This window comes from Apaloderma vittatum, unplaced genomic scaffold, assembly GCF_000703405.1.
Source record: "Apaloderma vittatum isolate BGI_N311 unplaced genomic scaffold, ASM70340v1 scaffold2002, whole genome shotgun sequence".
Taxonomy (NCBI): Eukaryota; Metazoa; Chordata; class Aves; order Trogoniformes; family Trogonidae; genus Apaloderma; species Apaloderma vittatum.
In genome coordinates, this window is record NW_009701675.1 from 2,173 (window position 1) to 21,105 (window position 18,933).

Here is an 18,933-nt window from a genome sequence, read left to right on the forward strand (position 1 = left end):
GTTTTGGAAAATCATGTTCCTATTATGGACCAAATTAACAATGCAGAAGCTTGTATGTACGAATTACAAAGCAAACATCAGGGCATTTTTGGCATGAAACATGGAGATCTACAAGATTAAAAGCCTCAGTCCTACCAAAAAAACCAACCAACTTAATTAATTATTAATAAAACTTTCATAAATATCATGCTGCTTAATCTTTTAGGGTCAAAATACACTGGGCATGGGACAGAGATAATTTTTGCAGGAATGAATAACACAGTGATATTGCATTTGTTAACTATGTCCTTTACTGCTTGCACAGGATTTAGGTTGTGCACTGATCCTCTGCCTTATGAATTTCATTCTTCTGTCGTGCTCTCAGAAATATCACTGGATATTGGAACTAGCAAGAATCTGAGAAGAATGCAAGTATAATACATATTTTTGAAACATCAGAAAGAAAACAAGTACCCACATCATGTAGCTCTTCCGGGAAATTCTCCAGACAACACATTGAATATTCAAACAAATGTTCTTTAAGGAAGGAATGCATTTCTGCTATGCGTAGAATAGTCCCTGTGTCAAAAACAGAACTAAGGTGTCCATCTCTTGCAGAAAATGATCCAAGTCCTGCGTCAGAGGAAGCTTTGAAAAGAGATTTTTATTATATCATCATTTGCTGTTAAGAAGTAAAGTTTCTACAGCTATTCATTATTAACAAATTTTGAAAAGAGATTAAAATATGTAAATCAATTCAATATCAAATAAATGTATTTCCAACAATTATACTGCTTGTCCTTATATGTTACTAGGTTATGCTATTTGTTCTGCAATTTTTCACTGGAAACATGGAAATGAAACAAGCTGTGTCTGGACATTATAAAGTAGTACAAAATGGGAGGTGTGGGTTTGAGGTTTCGGTACTTAACTGAGGTGCGTAAGCATCAGTGTGTTTGCTAGATGTCTAAGCACCCACTAGAATAAACACATATTTTTTCAATGCAGTCCAAAGAAGCTCTAAAAGCTATTAAGGCCCTAATTTATACAGCAAGTGGCTGAGCAGCTGAGTCACTCCCGAGGCTCCATCACTGGTAACTACAGCTGAGATATAGGTGCACATTTTGACACCTTACTTGTAGATACTCTACTATCCTTATAGCTTCATGGTGAGGCAGAATACTTACCTTTCTTTTGCTGCCACGAGGAAAAAACTCAGCCAGCTCTGAAATTATTTTTTCCAGAGTTGCTAGGTTTCTCTCTAGGCAGGACCTACATGTACAGCCTAGTTCTGTTCTCACCTATCAGGTGATCACTTGTATATCCAGCAGCTGGCCATCAGATGTAGATGCATAGTATTACAGCCCTGAAATTAATGGACTCTTACTCTGTTCCAAAGGTGCTATCTATCAGCATTTTGGTTTACAGTGAAATAAACCTGGTATGTACATAACGCCTGGAGTTTTAGTCAAAGCACACACAATACTGCTCAGCCTTCCCATGTACACTGCACTCAGTTCTCGCAAACAGGCCCCCAAACTGAACAGATTTATTTCTGATATGACTTAAGTCTGATGTATCTAGAACTGAAATTAAATACAGATTATGAATTTTTAAAAAATGTTTCTGATATAGTAATAGCAATTAAGTTCTGAGGGATGCTTTTCCTGATATCATGAAGGCTTATGAATAATTATGAAAAAAATGTAATCATACCTTCACTTCAAACACTTGTAAACTGACACAAATCTTGATTTCAGTGAATTTATACAATTTAAAGGAACTCAAAGTGAGACTACCTCAGATAACAGCCTTCGAGGCTGACCCTGTTAGCCCCCAAGAACAGTATCTCACCTATGGCAGTTTTCTAGAAGGAAGAAAAAATTCATACCATATAGGTTTGTTTTGTAAAGTCTTTTTAAATCGCTGTGGTAGCGAATTAAGTGAACCCATGTTATTGTTTCTTTCTTCAGGCTGGCATCGGTGGCAAGACTTTCTGTTTCTTCATTTTGGCTCTGCTTGCCTTGACTGATTTGTTTGTTTTCAGCAGAAGATACTTTGGGACTTTCAGAGACAACATTGTATCCATCTGCAAATCCAATAACAGTTCAACAATAGGCGTTAAGTGAATGGTTGCAATGCACAAGTTACTTATCCATTGCATTGGAACTGACTAATCGGTAAGTAAAAATGTAACTTGTGAACCTGGTTACATTTTTCACAAACACAAAATTCTTTGTATTCTGTTGTAACATTAGTTGAACTAGTAAAGAAAATATTTCTCAGATCATGACTAAGCCTTGCCGGAAGCTAACAGAGGTACAGAGCAAGATGCTCTCTCTCTCTTTCAAATAAAACAAGTATTTCTACACATTGTTCAATAGAAGATATTTACTAAAGGTAAACAATACTAGCAGTAAACAGTCATAACTACAGCAGTTGAATTTCAAAGTTATATTGACTTGAACTCGGAAGAGTTAGTTACCCTGAAACGTTTATTATCAGCTTCAGTCATAGAATCAAAAACCATAGAATTGTCAGAGTTCGAAGGGACCTTAGAGATCACCTAGTTCCAACCCCCTGCCATGGGCAGGGACATCCCCCACTAGATCAGGCTGCTCAGAGCCCCATCCAGCCTGGCCTGAAAAACTTCCAGGGATGGGGCTTCCACCCCCTCTCTGGGCAACCTGTGCCAGTGTCTCACCACCCTCATGGGGAAGAACTTCTTCCTAACGTCCAATCTGAACCGATCCATCTCAAGCTTTAATCCATTCCCTCTAGTCCTATCACAGGCCCTTTTAAATATTAAGGACATTCTCAAGGAATTATGTTATTGACTATGGACTAAAAAAATCTTCTTTTGGTGCTGCCTAAATGTTATATTTATACAAAAAAAGGAAAAGAAAGTATCAGTACAGTTATCATTATATCACTGCTTATATTTAGGTGGGGTTTTTTTACTGTATTAGTACATGGCACTCTCAAAAGCCTACATAACTCTTCTGCTCTGGTTCTCATTCCAAATTCAACAAACATGATACAGCCATTCCTAATAATAAGCTTCAAAAAAATAATTATATGTACTTCTACAAAATCTGAGTGTTTCCATTAATCCTGATACTTTGTTGTCAACTGTAAAACCAGAATTTAGTTAAAATGGCCATATTGTTTATAGATGAAACTTAAACAATGTATTTCACTAATGGTTTTACAGAAAATATTTAGCATGCTGCGCCAATCATTTCCATTTCAATTTATCTTCATACATTTCAGTCTACTATTGCTTTTCTATATTTTCTTTTATTCTTTGTATTACCTAACAGAACTATCAGGAGAAACACCTGCTGCGTTTGCTAAAAGAAAAAAATGATCTGTAATTATAAGCAAATGGAGCTAGTACAAAACAATCAGATTGATGGAAAGTCTTAGCACACAACACTTGTTTTCATAAACCAATCAAACCACATATGTTTAAACACTGTGCAGTAAGCAGGCTTTGCTCAGCTTTGCCAGCAACTATCAGGCAGAGCAATTCAATCTTTGTCAGTCACTTGGGATGATTGAAATTAAGTCACTGAACTGAAATTTCATCACTAAACTAATAGCTCCCAGTTTAAAAATAAATATAAATATTTTGGCTTAGTATTTATGTAATGTCTGGCACCATTATCCTAGAGTTCCTAGTTTCACTGATTTTTTTAATCAAAAGCTTCCATTTCATCAACTCCATTCACTGTAAAATAATGCAGAAGTTGAAAATAAACCAGGCAAAGGCAAAATTCTACCAAGCTAATGGAAGCATCTCTAGACAATAATCCATTGGACTGGAAAGGCAGTGAAAATTTTTTATTATATTGACTTTGGCTTTTAGAATATAGTACTCAGGCAGATAACTTTGCAAGAGTTCGGGCTTGTTGGTTTTGGGATTTGGGGTTTTTTTTGGAGAGGTGGGGCAGGGAGACACAAGCAATGGTGACTGACGGGGGGCCCAAGATCTGCTCTAGAAGTCTGTGGAAGTCCTGTAGCAAAGGTGCATCTGTTTTTCTAAAAGTATGGCAGTATATGCGCTCTGTCTTTCTGAGCCACAGTAGGCAAACAATGCCGATTTTCTTAACCTGTTGAACACATGCACAGGCTGATATTTAAATACCAATTAGACTTATACAATATTTTGTATTGCTATGCAGGATGAGTATTTTGCTTTTACTTTCCATATTTTACTTATATTTTTTCATAAATGAAAATATGTTACTAGCTTATTAGCTATTTAATGTTTTAATATTACTAGGTATAAAGGAATACCGGATAAGAAAACTCTGTACGAAGCAAGAAGATCCATGGAAGCAAATGGTGGGATTTTCTGTTGAACTGCATCCTTCATGCTGTGCTCTTTAACACTCTTCACTCCAATTAATAGCTGAGAAGCAATCACAGATTCACTGACCTAAAAATAATATTTATCTTATTCAGAACCAGTTCACCACAATATTTACCTAATTTTAAAATCTGAGAGTAGCAAGATGATGACAAAAATTAATTACTCAACATACTATATCCTTAAAAGTGAGGAAAATACCCTATTTCTCTCTGACATATGGTACATACTTTACGTAAATAAATCATTACTGCTGACAGCTTAATTACTACATAAGTGATTTCAAATGAGATATCCTCACCTGGATGCCACTGATGTCTACCCACATGTCAAATACATACGCACACATATCAGGCAATGTGCTGTTTTATTTGCACTGAATCAATGCTGAGGTAAACAGAGTCAGGTCTGTCCCAGAGAGATTAAATGCACTACTCAGACAGTGTCCATTTTAATTTCTTCAAATAAGACCTATGCCAGAAATTTCAGGATACCTTAATTCTTGTGTTGTTTACATTTTCTTCTTTGCTTGTGTAAGTGGCATAAGACGAATTTTAAATAAAAAATAAAAAAAAACCCTCTCCAGAATATTGCACCAACCTGTGTAGCTGCTCTTACTGCAATCCAGGCTTGTGCTTTGTAGCCTTCTGATTTCGGAGCCTGCTCAGAAGAGAGTTCTCCAGAAGTGGTCTAGAATGAAAATACCCGTTTGTAATTAGGATTCTAAATGTATTATGGCAAAATATATTTTACATACAGATAAAAGTCCTCCTACTTAAAGAATTACTGTTTTATTTACAAGTTGTAAAAATCAGCATTGATTGTAAATCCATTGATTAATTGCTGAAACTGAAAAAAAAATTATCCAGAGCACACTAGTTGGCTATTCCTGTAAAAATTTTCTCAGAGCAGCTCATAATGCGGTCACTACTGCAAACAGTTTTGCTATAATTCTCCATTTTTTTTAATTTAACTACCTCTTTCATGTTACACATTATGTTTTGAATGCATGGCTTGTAGCCACTTCAACGTGGTTAAAGCCTTTCATATTTCTCATGCTGTCACTCATATTCGTACTGAAAAATTGAAATCTTATAACGTATAAGTATTAGCAAGTAAACATATTTGAACATTATGTTTTCTTTGCAAGGTACAATTTAATTACTAATAATAACAGAACTGTTGGTTCTGTTTCTCCCTATTTTATACCGAAAACTATTTTAAATGTTATCATTCGGTGCAATAAAAATGAGAAATAACATCAAACAACATAAAAATCTACAGCTGTAGTATATAATTTCTTTGTGTGATTTCTCTAGTAGGATTTTCAGTATCATTATGACTTATAAGTCACTATAAGTAATAGTCTGGTAGGATGCAGAGTGTTCTAACAGAAATATATGTCCCACTTTAAAGACATCATTACCCAGAAGATAGAAAACATACGTTTGATTTGGAAAGCACTATGTTATCTGTTTGTGAGACATCCTCATTATTTGCGGCAAAATGTAAATATAATAGTGCTATTTCAAGGTACGATCTTCTTATTAACCTGTAAGAAACAACACACAGATCAGTCGCTGTTGCTATCAAAGCAAGCATTACAGTGATACAATCTGACTCCTGTGGGAGCCTAGCCAGACTGTCTCACCAATAAATCATTCATCCAGCCCTCACCATCTACACTAAGAGTATCTTCTTTCAGAAAGCCATACGATCCTGTTTTAAAGTCCTAGGGAGTCTAAAACATCCCTATGGCACGCTTAACAAATAACACAATTATTTAAGAGTATGCAAAATATAACTTGCATTATGTGCAACAAATATTCCATAAATAAATTTCAAACTTCTTCTGAATAGGTTCTTCCTCCTTCCTCAAGTTAAGACATATATCCACTGTCCTGGTTTCCCTGAAACATGGGTGGCTGAATTTGGATATGGATGTTCAGTCACACTCTTCCAAGAATCAGAAAAATACCCACAATGACCAAAAATAGTCTTCCATTTCTTGACTGGGCTCAGCTGAGGAACCTTCTGAGTTCTGTACCAGAATACTCCACATCTTCATACAGACTCTGCTCACCATTTCCTGTTCTCTTCTTATATTTTGTTCTCATTTCAGTTATTTTTACGGTAATGTCATAGACCAGACAAAAATCATAGAATGGCTTGGGTTAGAAGGGAGCCTTAGAGGTCATCCAGCCCAACTCCCCTGTGATAAGCAAGGGCAGCTTCAACTAGGTCAGCTTCCTCAGAGCCCTGTCCAATCCGATCTTGAATGTTTCCAGGTACAGGGCATCTACCATCTCTCTGGGCAACCTATTCTTCTGTTTCACCACTCTCACTGTAAAAAATTTCTTCCATCTATCTAGCCTGAACTTACCGTCTTCTAGTTTAAAACCATTACCCCTTGTGCTACCACTACAATCTCTACTAATGAAAAGCTTCATCTTTCTTATAAGCCCCCTTTAAGTATTGAAAGGTCACAATAAGGTCTCCCCAAAGCCTTCTCTTCTCCAGGCTAAACAATCCCAGCATTCTCAGCCTTTCTTATAAGACAGGTGTTCCATCCTTCTGACCATTTTCGTGGTGCTCCTCTTGACCCACTCTATCAGAATCACAGAATGTTAGGAATGACAGAATGTTAGGGGCTGGAAGGGACCTCAAAAGATCATCTAGTCCAACCCCCAGGTCCAGGTCTTTCCTGTGCTGAGGACTCCAGAGCTGGACACAGTACTACTCCAGGTCGGGTCTCATCAGAGCAGAGCAGAGAGTCTCAATTACTTCCCTTGACCTGGTGAAAATCACTATATCTGGAGATCTTCAACATCTCTATTCCCTGTAGGTTTATAACAGCTTTTTAAGAAGGTTCTTCCTGGCTCTGTAGATCTCTCCAGGTCTCCCCTAAGAATTAACTTTCCTAAGCACAGAAACAAACTCCTGCTCATGTAATTACTATTCTGGACAGAGTCATATTGCAGAGTTTGCTGGTTATACAGTACAGTAAATTCAAGCTTTATTATGATTTATGTAAAGCAAAATACAAAAGTCACAGTGCTGTACAATTCAGGATAGGGCAAACTAAGTGGGAAGATGACAAGTTCTGCACTTAGTGACAATTAAATTTACCTTCTAGTCTTGCTAACAAAAAAGGATTTGTGACATTAAGAAACAAAGTTAATTTAACAATCCCATAGATATCTCAGGGCTTTTATAAAGGTGATTGGGATGTTTAGTTCTCTAAAATAAGAAAGCCAAGGTCCATCAATGTTGCTGTACATTCTTTTAGAAAGACAGTAGCGAATTAAATAAGTGTAGCAAATTAAACTTGCAAAACATCACCAGAGTCCATTTCTGTACTACCTCCCATTATGCTGACTCCTTGTAGACGTTTATTATTATGCTACTGTTTCTGTGTTCAGAGTTCTGGTTCATTAACTTGAGTAACAGAATATCCAAACAAGCAAGGTAAATTGCTGCCTTTACACTGTCTTTAACCAGACATGGCACATCGTTCATTAAGACTGGTCAAGAAACTTAAAAAAACCCCCAAAACTGAAGTCCAATATATCAGAGTTGCTTGACAGAATTTATTGGCTCACTTGCCTCAGCTCTTCAGGCATCTTCTATGCTGTTAACTAATGCCAAAGTCACTGTCCCGATATCTGTTACAAACACATTTCCTGTGCTCCTTCTGCCTCTGTTTTTCTGACTGTTTCTGGCTGCTAACCTTTTCAAGCTGGATTTCTACTATCTAGAAGGGGGCAGACCAAAGCTTATATTCTGAAATGTGAATAAAGCCCCTATTTAATTGATAGCTCTGTTCCTGGTGTTGACAGAGAGGCTACAAATTTGGAAGCAGAACAAAAAGCTGTAACTTTATATACTCTAAAATATGCTTTGAAATGTTCTCAGCATTTGTTTTAAATAAGAGAATAAATACACAGTAGCTCTTCTATACTGCAATAGAAGAAAACTCTCCAAAACATAAAAGATTATTCATAATATAAGTCCCACACCAAATCTCAGAAAACTGTCAAAGAACTATGTACATGTGTGATTAAAATTATTTTGAAAGTTGGACAGGTAGTTTCTTACTCAAAGTTTTGATCAAGTTTCTGGCTAACTTTTATAGCCTCCAATAGGTGTTCAACAGCTTGAGATGACTTGTTATTGCCTGCTTCAGCTATCTGGCGTTCCACCATACCTAAGAAAGAAATACAGAAAGCATATTTGCAAGACATTTTTTTTTTTTTCTTTTCTCTAAGACCTTCTGTTTTTCCCTCTAGGAAATCTGAACGCAGTGCGCTACCTGTTCTCTTCCTGATAGGCACAATCTTCTCCAGTTTGTTCAAAACATAATGCACAGTGCTTATATAGCAAATCAGGGAGTAGCTAAATTAATCAAACTTTGATATCATAATGACTGCTAATGTGTAGTGATCTGCACTAGAAGACCATTGTACACAGACAACTTAATACACACAGGCCCAGGCCAGCTTCGCGCTGTGCTGCACGTACAGCGTGGTCTTTGGGCCCGTGTTGTGCTGTGCACACCCCTCAGCCACAGCTATAATAAGAGGTGCCTGCTGGCAGCATCTTCTCAGTCCCAGTGATCACACCACCTGCCCCTTCCACAAAAGAGAAGCCAGAAGTTCTTACGTGATATGCTTTTGTTTGACAGCAGAAATGAATAGAATTGGTTTCTTTTAAGATAATCCTCTAACAGCTCAAAAGACCAAAATGAGGCAACCTTTCCACAGTCAGGATCTGTGTGTTGTGCTACACCCTGACTGCAGGCACGTTCAACACTGCACAACTTGGGGTTCTCAGCATCTAAAGGGACGTTAAGATTATTTACGCTATCCATGTTTTCTTCATAGAGTTAACACCAATAAACAGCATTTTAAGAGATACTTTACAAAGTCTTGAGTGCCTTTCTGACTGGGATCCTAACAAACCAATACCTTTCAGCACAAAACATGCCACTAAAATCCAAATGCATGCAAATCCTGTGTAAATTCATTAGCTCTGCTAAATCATTTAGAAATACTTTCTGATCCTCTCAGCTTCTTTAGTCTGGACTGATGCAAAGAAGCTAATTAGCTTTCTACAGTGTCCTTAACACATTGGCTATGCCCTTTGGTCCCTGATAACATAGAGGTAGGAGAAGTACTACTGTGGTTTTGGAATTTTTTGTTGCATAATGCATCCTGAACTATGCTAGTGTGACACTAAACATCTGCAGATAGACAAGCAGAGAAATATCCAAATCTGTTCCATGTTTACAATAAAATGTCTCCCTTTTAAGAGAGGCCATGTACATAACATTGCCTAGGAAGGTAATTATGATGTACAAACAGGGTTTAATTTACCTATCTGATAAAGAAGTTCGGCTTCCATGTCTAATTTTTTTGTTGCAGAGGCTCTGCAAAGCTTCAATGCAGATTCTAAGTGTTTGAGAGCATGTAGCCATTGCTGTGGATCTCCTCTTGCAGGTGTATGAGCTATTTTCTCAGCTAATGTCTGTCCTATGGAAAAAGAATATAATACAGTTCTTAGTGTTTAGTAGAAAAATAATTTATGCCAAAAAAGAAGCAACTTCCTTAGAACCAATGCTATTATATATTTACAGTTCCTATCCAATTCTAAAAAAATCTGAGTTATTAATGGATATAAATACAGAACTATAATGTTGTTTCATTATTTTCTGACGTCATTGATGTTTACTTAGGCCATCCAAAAGAAGGTCAAGCTACACAAATTAACCCTTTCACAAACTGTCTGGAAAGATTAGCAGTAAGCATTTTCATAATTTTATTTCATCTGGTAGTTGGAGTCAAAACCTAAATCTCTCTAGGCATTTCCAAATTCCCAAATTCCTTTTGTACTAACCACTTCTAAAGGCTTCCTTGATGTATTGTGTACCTCTTATATTCATACTCCCAATACTCATCTGTATTCCTAGGCTCTTCCTAAAAATGTGGATTCAGAAGCAGGAACTGGTCAAACAAGGCCATTTAGGATAAACTTCTTCACTGAAAGGGGGGTGAAGCATTGGAATGGGTTGCTGAGGGAGGTGGTGGAGTCACCATCCCTGGACATGTTTAAAAGATGGCTGGATGTGGCACTTCAGGAAATGGTTTAGTGTTAGGGTGGTGTAGGGCTGTAGGTTGGCCTTGATGATCTTAAGGTCCTTTCCAGCCTTGATGTTTCTATGATTCTATGATTACTATGAGCAAGTCCAGCTCTGCCTGCACTGACAAGCAGTAAAGCACAGTAAGAGTGGATGTCTAGATCTCTAGATCCACTGGTAGATCCAGCTGGTGTCGATGACCTGACAGACACAGCAGATGCATTTCAGAGTGTTTACTTTGAACTACCTCTATTCTAGTCCTAAGGGCTGAATACAAAGTAGTGGTTGGGGTGCATTGATGTGCTCCTGGAGCGTATCTTCCCAAAAAATAATCCAGAGCACTCTGAGCCTGCTTCACAATATGAACCAAAGTGCTGTAAGTGATTTCAAGATTTTCTAGTCAGATATATAGCAAATGAAGTCTTGCAGAAGACTCCTATACAGCAATAAATTTCAGACCTGAAAGTTTATTTTGTTATTATTCTGTATATTTCCAAGTTCCTGTATAAAGAAAAGTTGTATAGATAAGTTGTAAAATTAAAAGGTGACAACAATAACTGACACTACTTATTTTATTGGGATAGAGAATTATTACTATTATTCCATACGTTTTGATATCGTTAGTTTCTACCTAACTGCTTCTAGAGAGATGGAACATATCAGGAAGTTTTCAGAGAATGAATGCTTAGTTGAGAAGTTGAAGTATTGTTAACCGCCACTTAAAAAAAACCCCTGAAGTTCCCATTAGTTTCATCAACCTATAACATTAATATTTAAGCCTTTGTTGATTATAGTTCCTGTAAGAATTGTATCTTGCTTCTACACATTGCATGGAGCCAAATAGACATCTACTGCTGGGTTTCCAAATATTACATTTGTATAATGAACACAATTGATTTACTACATTCACTTCTAACGCATCAGTTTATCTGCTGTAGCATAAAATATGAATGGAAATTAATGAAAACAAAAAAAATAATAATGACTTGTATTATTCTTACCGATTTTCATTTTGACTTGGGCTAGCAAGTTGATATGAGGCAAGTAGATATTTTTTGCAGGTAGGACCAGGCAGGTCAATGTACTGTCTTCTATTTGCTGTTCAATGGGTTCTCCACAAACAAACATCTTTGAAAAGAGTATGCTTTGTAAAATCAAGTTGTGGACAGCAAGTTAAATAGCAGTTGGAAAAATGTCATTTAGGTATTTCAAAACCCTGGAATTCAAACATGTCTCGTAAAAGAACACTAAAAAAAGGGCTTGATACTTCTGAATTCCTTTACTTCAGTTTGTACTTGTTTTCTTTATGGCAGAGTTTGGTAGCAAAGGAACAATTTCAATGAATCCTTGATCGAATTTATTAATGTTATGCTTTCATTTCAAAAAGTAAGCTCTCAGTCTTTAAGAAAAAGATCTCCCAAGTAACCCAAGCCCTAGAAAGAAGCTGTCATTTCTACAGAGAAATCTGACATCTTACAAAGGCCAGAAAAGAAAAATAAAATAACATGTATGGACCAGTCAAATAGGAAGTAGGGCGATGGGGACATGCTGTAATGTGTGAAGTCTCTTAAAGTCTAGCAAGTGTCACAAGTGGAAGTCTGAATCTGAAGTGATTCATATGATTCTGTATTACTTGGGGGAACAAACATATCAATGCATTAAACTTCTGTATGAGGAAATATGAGGAGAGAATTTAATCCAAAAGCTTTTCCTGATAAACTGTATCAAGAGCAGGTGCAGAAGTGCATATCTATTTTTGGATTACCAAATAGGTAAGTAGCTTATCACTATACATTCCTCTCACAGATTTCATGTTTTATTTTTTATTGCATATTTACATTTTTACCTAGAAATTATTTCTTCATACTGATTGTAACAATCTGTCAATCTAAACCACCATAAACAGTATGCTAATTTATATAGGTTTTCTAATTCAAATTATTCTAAGATAAGATAAAAAGCTAAATTCTTAACCTTGGGTACTCAAGAGTTAGGAATTTTATGAGATTTTACATCCTTCCTGAGGTGCTGAGTACAAACACATCCCTCATTCCAAACTACACATTTCAATTTTCACATATGGATGTATATTTTGCAAGTACTCAAGATTTTTAAATTGTGTGAAAAAACCGACTACATACAGAGGTATCCACGATGAGTATGCATAAATAAATTTTGCAAGATGAATACTTTATGTAATCTAGTGATAATTTAAGCAATTGGTTAATAGGAAGAGCCCTTTTTAATAAATTGTTAAAACAGCTTCCCGAATAGAAAATTAAGATTGTTGGAAGGATTTTCAAATGCTGTGTAAATCACCAACATACACGTACTTCTTTAATGGTAAGCTCATGTGCCGAGGTTAGTAAGTTTAATGGTTCCACTGTAGAAGAGCAATGTTTTGTATCCTCTGCTCTTCGCAGTGTTTGAATGTCTGCCAGAAGGAGCATACTCTTCACAAGAGTCAAAGAAGCTGGAGGAGAAATGAATGTATCCTCTTGGAGTAAACTGATGATATTCTGTTTGGACATAGACAACATAAACCAAAATAGTTACTACTTTTGCTGTCTATTTATGAGGACAAATCACAGAGAGTGAAAAAAGATCTGTTTTAGAGGCACTATTTCAAGGTTATTTAAAGCTGGCATCAGCTATTCTGACTACGTGAAAAATTCATCAAAGAAAAGCGAGCAGTTTCTACTCTGTGCTCAAACCTCCAGAAGAAGTTTAATGCCTGCCACGGGACTTTTTTCTTGCAGGTCAAGAATAGCAGCTTGCACCATCATTTCAGCCTGAGTCTCAATATCACCAAAGGCTTCTGCCTCTAGTATTGCTTCTTTTATCACACTTCTGCGTTCAGCCAGATCATTTTCTAAAAGAAGAGAATACATGAATAGTAAAAATACAAAAGAAAAGACTTAATGGTATCTTCTACCAGTTTTTAGAAGTCACTTCCACACTAAAGTCACAGAAAATCTGACACTATAGATTCTGTGACTCCATGCCAAATTTACTTTAAAAAGAAAGAAAAACAACTTAGTTTTTAAACTGCACTTGGTTTAAGTTCATCCAAATACATTCTTTATATGTAAGCCATCAGCATAAATAATTAGATTTTGTAAATCAGATGTCATAAAATATATATCCTACATATTAAAAAATCTGATCTTTGTTATCATTCCAAAATAGTTGCAGCCTTCACAGAAATTATCCAGAAAATATTAATTAAGAGTTCGGCTACAGACTTAGTTTATGATTTTGATACTTAAGTGAGCACCAGCATTTGTACTAAGTTTGTAGAATTAAGGAATGAAAAATATTTTATTCATAATCAAACAGCAGTAAATGTATTTTGTAGTATCTCACTTAAATTCTTTGGAAAAAAGAAAGAATTTGGAATATTTTTAGGAGATATACAGTACCATTTCATGTAATGGAGATATACAATGCAAAAAAAGAATTTGAGACTTTTAAAACTAGAAGTATGTAGCAACAGTGTTTTATAAAACAGCCATACTTAATTACACTAGAACTTTTGAAACTTTATCACACACAAGTGAGTTAGTAAAACATAATGATCATTAGACGAAAATCAATATGCTTTGTGTTTACGTGTTCTACGAAGAGATTGTACTCCTATTGCATTGGATGAATTTAATTCAAATGATTGCTCATTGCGAATACAGCCCCATAATTAGTGTTTCTTATTTATAAGAACTGTGCCTGAACAGGCCCACATAATCCAAAACTTTAAACCAAAAAAGGTAATACCTCTCATGTCTCCAGCACCATGTATCTGTGTTACTAGTGCAGTCACTAACATTGTGCGACACCTTAGCCATAGATGCACGTTCATACGATCTCGTGCTGTGACACTGTGAGGCAGTTGGACATCTTCGGTGTAAGAGTCCTAAGAATGTCCAAAAGCAAGAGAAATGTTACTTTCTGAGCAAACTACTTCAATACAAACAAAGCAAGAGGGCAGCATCAATCTAAAATAAACCAAAATAATGCATATATATTACAAATAATAAAATAATTATAACTGGAATTTTATCTGAAGGGTAGGTACATATTTTTTAATAACAGGAGGTCATTTATTATTTAACTTTTAATCTATAGAAAAGATAGCACTGTAAAAAATGAAAATTAAACCAGTTTTTATGGGAGAATCCAGAAAAATATCCATATACTATATGTATCGTGGAGAATAACTTTAACAGTTTGGACTTAATTCCTCTCAAACAGGAACTTTACACAAAACATTAAGGTACGCAGAAGTCTAACTATAGACCAGGATTTATATCAAGTTCTGGTACCTCACTAGTATTTAGGAAGACAATTTTAAGTTTTGATATCTAGTTTTTATTATTTCTGGTGAATAGAAACAAATATTAATGTAATAATATGGTACTGGAAGTGTTTGGGAGAATTCTCAGCTCAAATCCGTGAGCCATCTTCACGTATTATAACCAGTCTTTCTATTACTAAAATTCTACAATCCATATTCTAAAGATTTGTTTCAGCAAGCAATAAATGGACACTGCACCACTTGTGTTTTGCTTACACAAAAAAAAGCATCATGAAAGACTTGCATTAATGCAAATGAGGAAAAAAAAGAGGCACAACTCTATTACTGGCTACAGGACTGCCCTAACAAACTGTAGGAGCAAGTGCAGAAGGACAGAAAACCCTGATATGCAACAAAGAGAATAATTTCACTGCATGCAAGAGAGTCCAGTCTCGTTGTGTGTATTACAAAATCTGGTTTCGCAGCTCAGTTGCTCTCTCCATGTGAGTCGGTTTGATTTACTGCATGCTCGGGAGGGAATGTGTGGTTTATTATCAGTGGGGTTTGTACACTGGCTTTCCAAAGTATGGGTCAGTGTTCTGATGTGACAACAGAAGTCATCTGAAATCTTGCTAAACGATGTGAATGGGTTGGTCTGGCTCTTTGGAAGAGGATACTCTGAAGTAGGTTCTCAATCAAAAAACATAAAATACCTTAACAATACAAAATTTTCAGCTGATAGGGTTTTTTTCAACTTCCTGTTTGTTTGGGGTTTTTTAAACAAAAGGAGATTTTCAGTGTTAACATCTGAGAGTGTACAAATAAAAACTAACCACATAAATATTCCTAATCACATACAAATTAAAATTATAATTGTAGACATATTTAATATACTATAGGCAAACAGGTATCTGAACCATGTCATACACCATGTTCTCCCCAGTTTAACAGTAACCATGTAATACAGCTGACTGCTATGTTGTAGTATTCTGAAAAGCATTCAACACTTAATACAAGACTTTATATTCTAAAAACCAAGTTTATAAAAAATATCAACACATACCAAACACTGCCGTTCATCCTTTTCTTCTTGAAAATGTGTCACTTCTATCCTAAAAATTTTTGCATCTTGAAGAAGTCGAATTGCAGAGAAAGCCAAAGCAACACTGTGATACAGTACAATGTTATTAAGAAATACTAATTATATTTGCATTTTGTGCTTATTATGCTAGATACTCAATTTCTGACTATGTCAGAGATGTACAAGAGGAGTTATAAATTTTTTCTTCAGTAGAAAAAAAAGATTTCACCCAGTCTATGTTCTGAATTTGCAGGCACTGCAGTACAAAAGTGAGAAAACAACACAAAAGATTTGCCAGTACCAGACATAACCTGATAAGAATGAATAAACTCAGATACATCGTATTCTGTTGGGGCAATCAAAACAGGACTCCACTATAACTTTCAGTTCCACATATCGGGGATGGGCTTTTAGAAATCAGATGTATGAATGCTGAAAATGACAAAATATGAGAGGTCAGTATCACATCCACAACTAGAGAGGTAAGAAAACATGAAAACATGAAAGCCTTTTCAGGCTGTATGCTACTCCTTCTGTTAAATTCACATGACCAAATAGTCACAAGATCTTATTAAACACCACCAGCCAAAAATTGAGCCAGGTGCTGTCCTGGCAAAACTCCATCAGTAAGCAATGATATGGCACTGAGTCTGCTGCCCCCCACCTCCAGCCAAAAATCCTTCTCTGGAGTTTACTCCAGACAGCTTCCAGAAAGATCCAGACACTCTTAGGACTGGTGCACCATTCAACTCCGCATTTCAAAAAAAATGTGAGCTGGAATCTCAAAATATTGTCAGGTTTCTAAAATATTAACTACGAGAGGTTTTTTTCCTTTTTATGCTGTCTTTTTAAAGATTTCAGATACATTGTTCAATTTTCCTATCATCTATAAAAATATGTATCTGTAACAGCAGACTTCGTGAATACAATTATTTTCATGATACGAAGATACTTGCAAAACCAACATGGTGAGAAGCTGTTTTTCACAACACGATTTGTTGAACATGCTACGCCAAATATTCTAAAAACTGCCAAAACCAATGTCTCATGGTATTGGCTTTCCATCTCTAATTGTACATTTTTTCCCTATAAATTTCTACTTTCCTATCTCTTCTCTAAAGCATTTTAGGGTTGGGGTTTTCTGTGGTGTTTTTTTTTTTTTTTACAATTCTACTTGTTCTCTACTCTGAAACATATTTTCTTAATGATGCAAAAAGACCTGAGAGTACCCTCAGCTCAGCTCTTAAAAGATTTTTCATCAGGTTAATTGCTAAAAATGTATAACCAAAATTATCACCTGTGCTACCTTTTTACATAGAGAGACTCTCTTTACACAGAGACTAGCTGCTATGAAGCAAAAGAAAAAAAAATAATTTATGAGCAACTTCAGTCCTTTTTATACTGCCAGAACACTGTAAAGAGATTTTAAGGTAAGACAGATTCAGGCTCTGTGTGAATTTACTGTTCTACAACACTAGACTAATTCTAGACCACAGTTCTAGTCTAACTCTTGTAAAGGCAAAGTTCTCAATTCACTCACGAAGTCAGAACAAGAGCTGCACTAATCTGAAATTACTCACATTATTCTGACAACATACATCTAACCACGGGTGGATAACGTCCAGAGACAAGAGGGCAGTTAAAGTCTTCCTGTCATTTCTGATTCTCTCTTGCTTTCTGTTTTTGTGATGCAGATCTGGATGGATCACACCAGTTCAGCACAAATAGACCCCAAAGTAACAATGAAAACCAGAATTGTTACTCTCTTGCCTTTCAGTTCTCAGAATTCAATCCTTATGAATCTCCTTCATCATCCCTTTACCTTGGTCTTATTTAACAAAATGAAACCAAAATAAATCGGTGTTGAATTTGGCAATAACCTTCTCTCTAACAATGGAAAAGATGAAACAGAATTTGCTTATAAAAGCAAAACAGACAGTGAGAATAATGAAATGAAATATCCGAACTGCTTTTCTTTCTTTTTATCAAGAAGAGTTTTCCCCTGAAACTAGGTATCAAAGTTAAAATTACAGCAAAACCTGTCATTTTTCAAAATACTCTTTGAGATGTTGTGGCTAACATTTCTCAAGGAAGTTGGCAAAGGTGCAGCACCCAAGAGTATATACAGCTTTTTAAGAAATATTAACCTAACTTCCTAAGCATCACTGCCTCCAGTTAACTGCTGTCAACATTTAGCAAGTCTGAAAATGAGACCAGTTTTACCTATGAGCTTTCATGAGCAAAATGTAGACCACAGGTCCAAAGATTTGTATATGTATTGTTTTAAACAGTAATGTACTCACATAAGAAGACAAGCACATTTTTGGGTAATTAGAAAACTCACATACTTAGGGGAGACACCATGTAAGTACTCTCCTTGAGATTAATGGAATTAGTTCTAGACAGAAACTTATTCTGAGGCATAAATTTTTTGTAAGACAGAAGCTGTAATGTAGAAGCTTCCCTTGATGAAATTTTTGTGACCCTCTTCTGCTGTCAACAAGAGTGATGTGTCTATATATTTCCCTTGACAAAATACACATCCTTTTATCAGCCGAATCAGAAAGTGACAAGATGATCAAAATAGGAAAGTACAGCTGACTATAACAATTCCACCACTAAGTCATTTCGCCAAAGGAAAAAAATGATGAATTTCTGTAATATCATGCAAAGTTTGATTTCTGAGCTGGCAGGCAGGAAACATTCAGCTGTCTGAAGGAATGTTTCATTTGTATCTGAGGCAGATATATCAGCAGTTTCCATGGACGGCAGTGCAATAAAATTGTAAAATAGGTTAAAAAACTCCACACCCTGGCTTTGTTTGCTGGTGGGTTTTTTCCCTGCTATCTGACCACTATCAATATATAAGGCCCATTAAACACCTATCAAAAGTTTCAGAGTCCCAAAAAGTGATCTATAAAATGATTGACGCCCATTGGAACCCTTGATACTCTTAAAAACATTTCTTCAGCCTGAGACAAGTCATAAACCAAGAGAGAAACTATACTCTAGGATATAACTGCATTTGAAATGGCTTGCATACTGAAACCAGTTCCGCAGGGGGAGAAAGG

General features: G+C 36.0%; 1 protein-coding gene across 1 annotated transcript in view; it reads right to left on the reverse strand.

Annotated features, from left to right (window-relative positions):
- Positions 1 to 1,870: 1,870 nt before the first annotated feature.
- The window catches only part of CFAP54 (cilia and flagella associated 54), a gene marked incomplete at both ends in the record, with an annotated part of 97,078 nt that continues 80,015 nt past the window's right edge, over positions 1,871 to 18,933 (reverse strand). The window contains 11 exons of the mRNA XM_009879216.1: positions 1,871 to 2,068; positions 4,282 to 4,423; positions 4,955 to 5,044; positions 5,801 to 5,906; positions 8,453 to 8,561; positions 9,730 to 9,885; positions 11,492 to 11,618; positions 12,824 to 13,009; positions 13,205 to 13,362; positions 14,262 to 14,400; positions 15,845 to 15,947. Coding sequence (XP_009877518.1) covers positions 1,871 to 2,068; positions 4,282 to 4,423; positions 4,955 to 5,044; positions 5,801 to 5,906; positions 8,453 to 8,561; positions 9,730 to 9,885; positions 11,492 to 11,618; positions 12,824 to 13,009; positions 13,205 to 13,362; positions 14,262 to 14,400; positions 15,845 to 15,947 — 1,514 coding nt within the window. The remainder of the gene's footprint in view (positions 2,069 to 4,281; positions 4,424 to 4,954; positions 5,045 to 5,800; positions 5,907 to 8,452; positions 8,562 to 9,729; positions 9,886 to 11,491; positions 11,619 to 12,823; positions 13,010 to 13,204; positions 13,363 to 14,261; positions 14,401 to 15,844; positions 15,948 to 18,933) is intronic.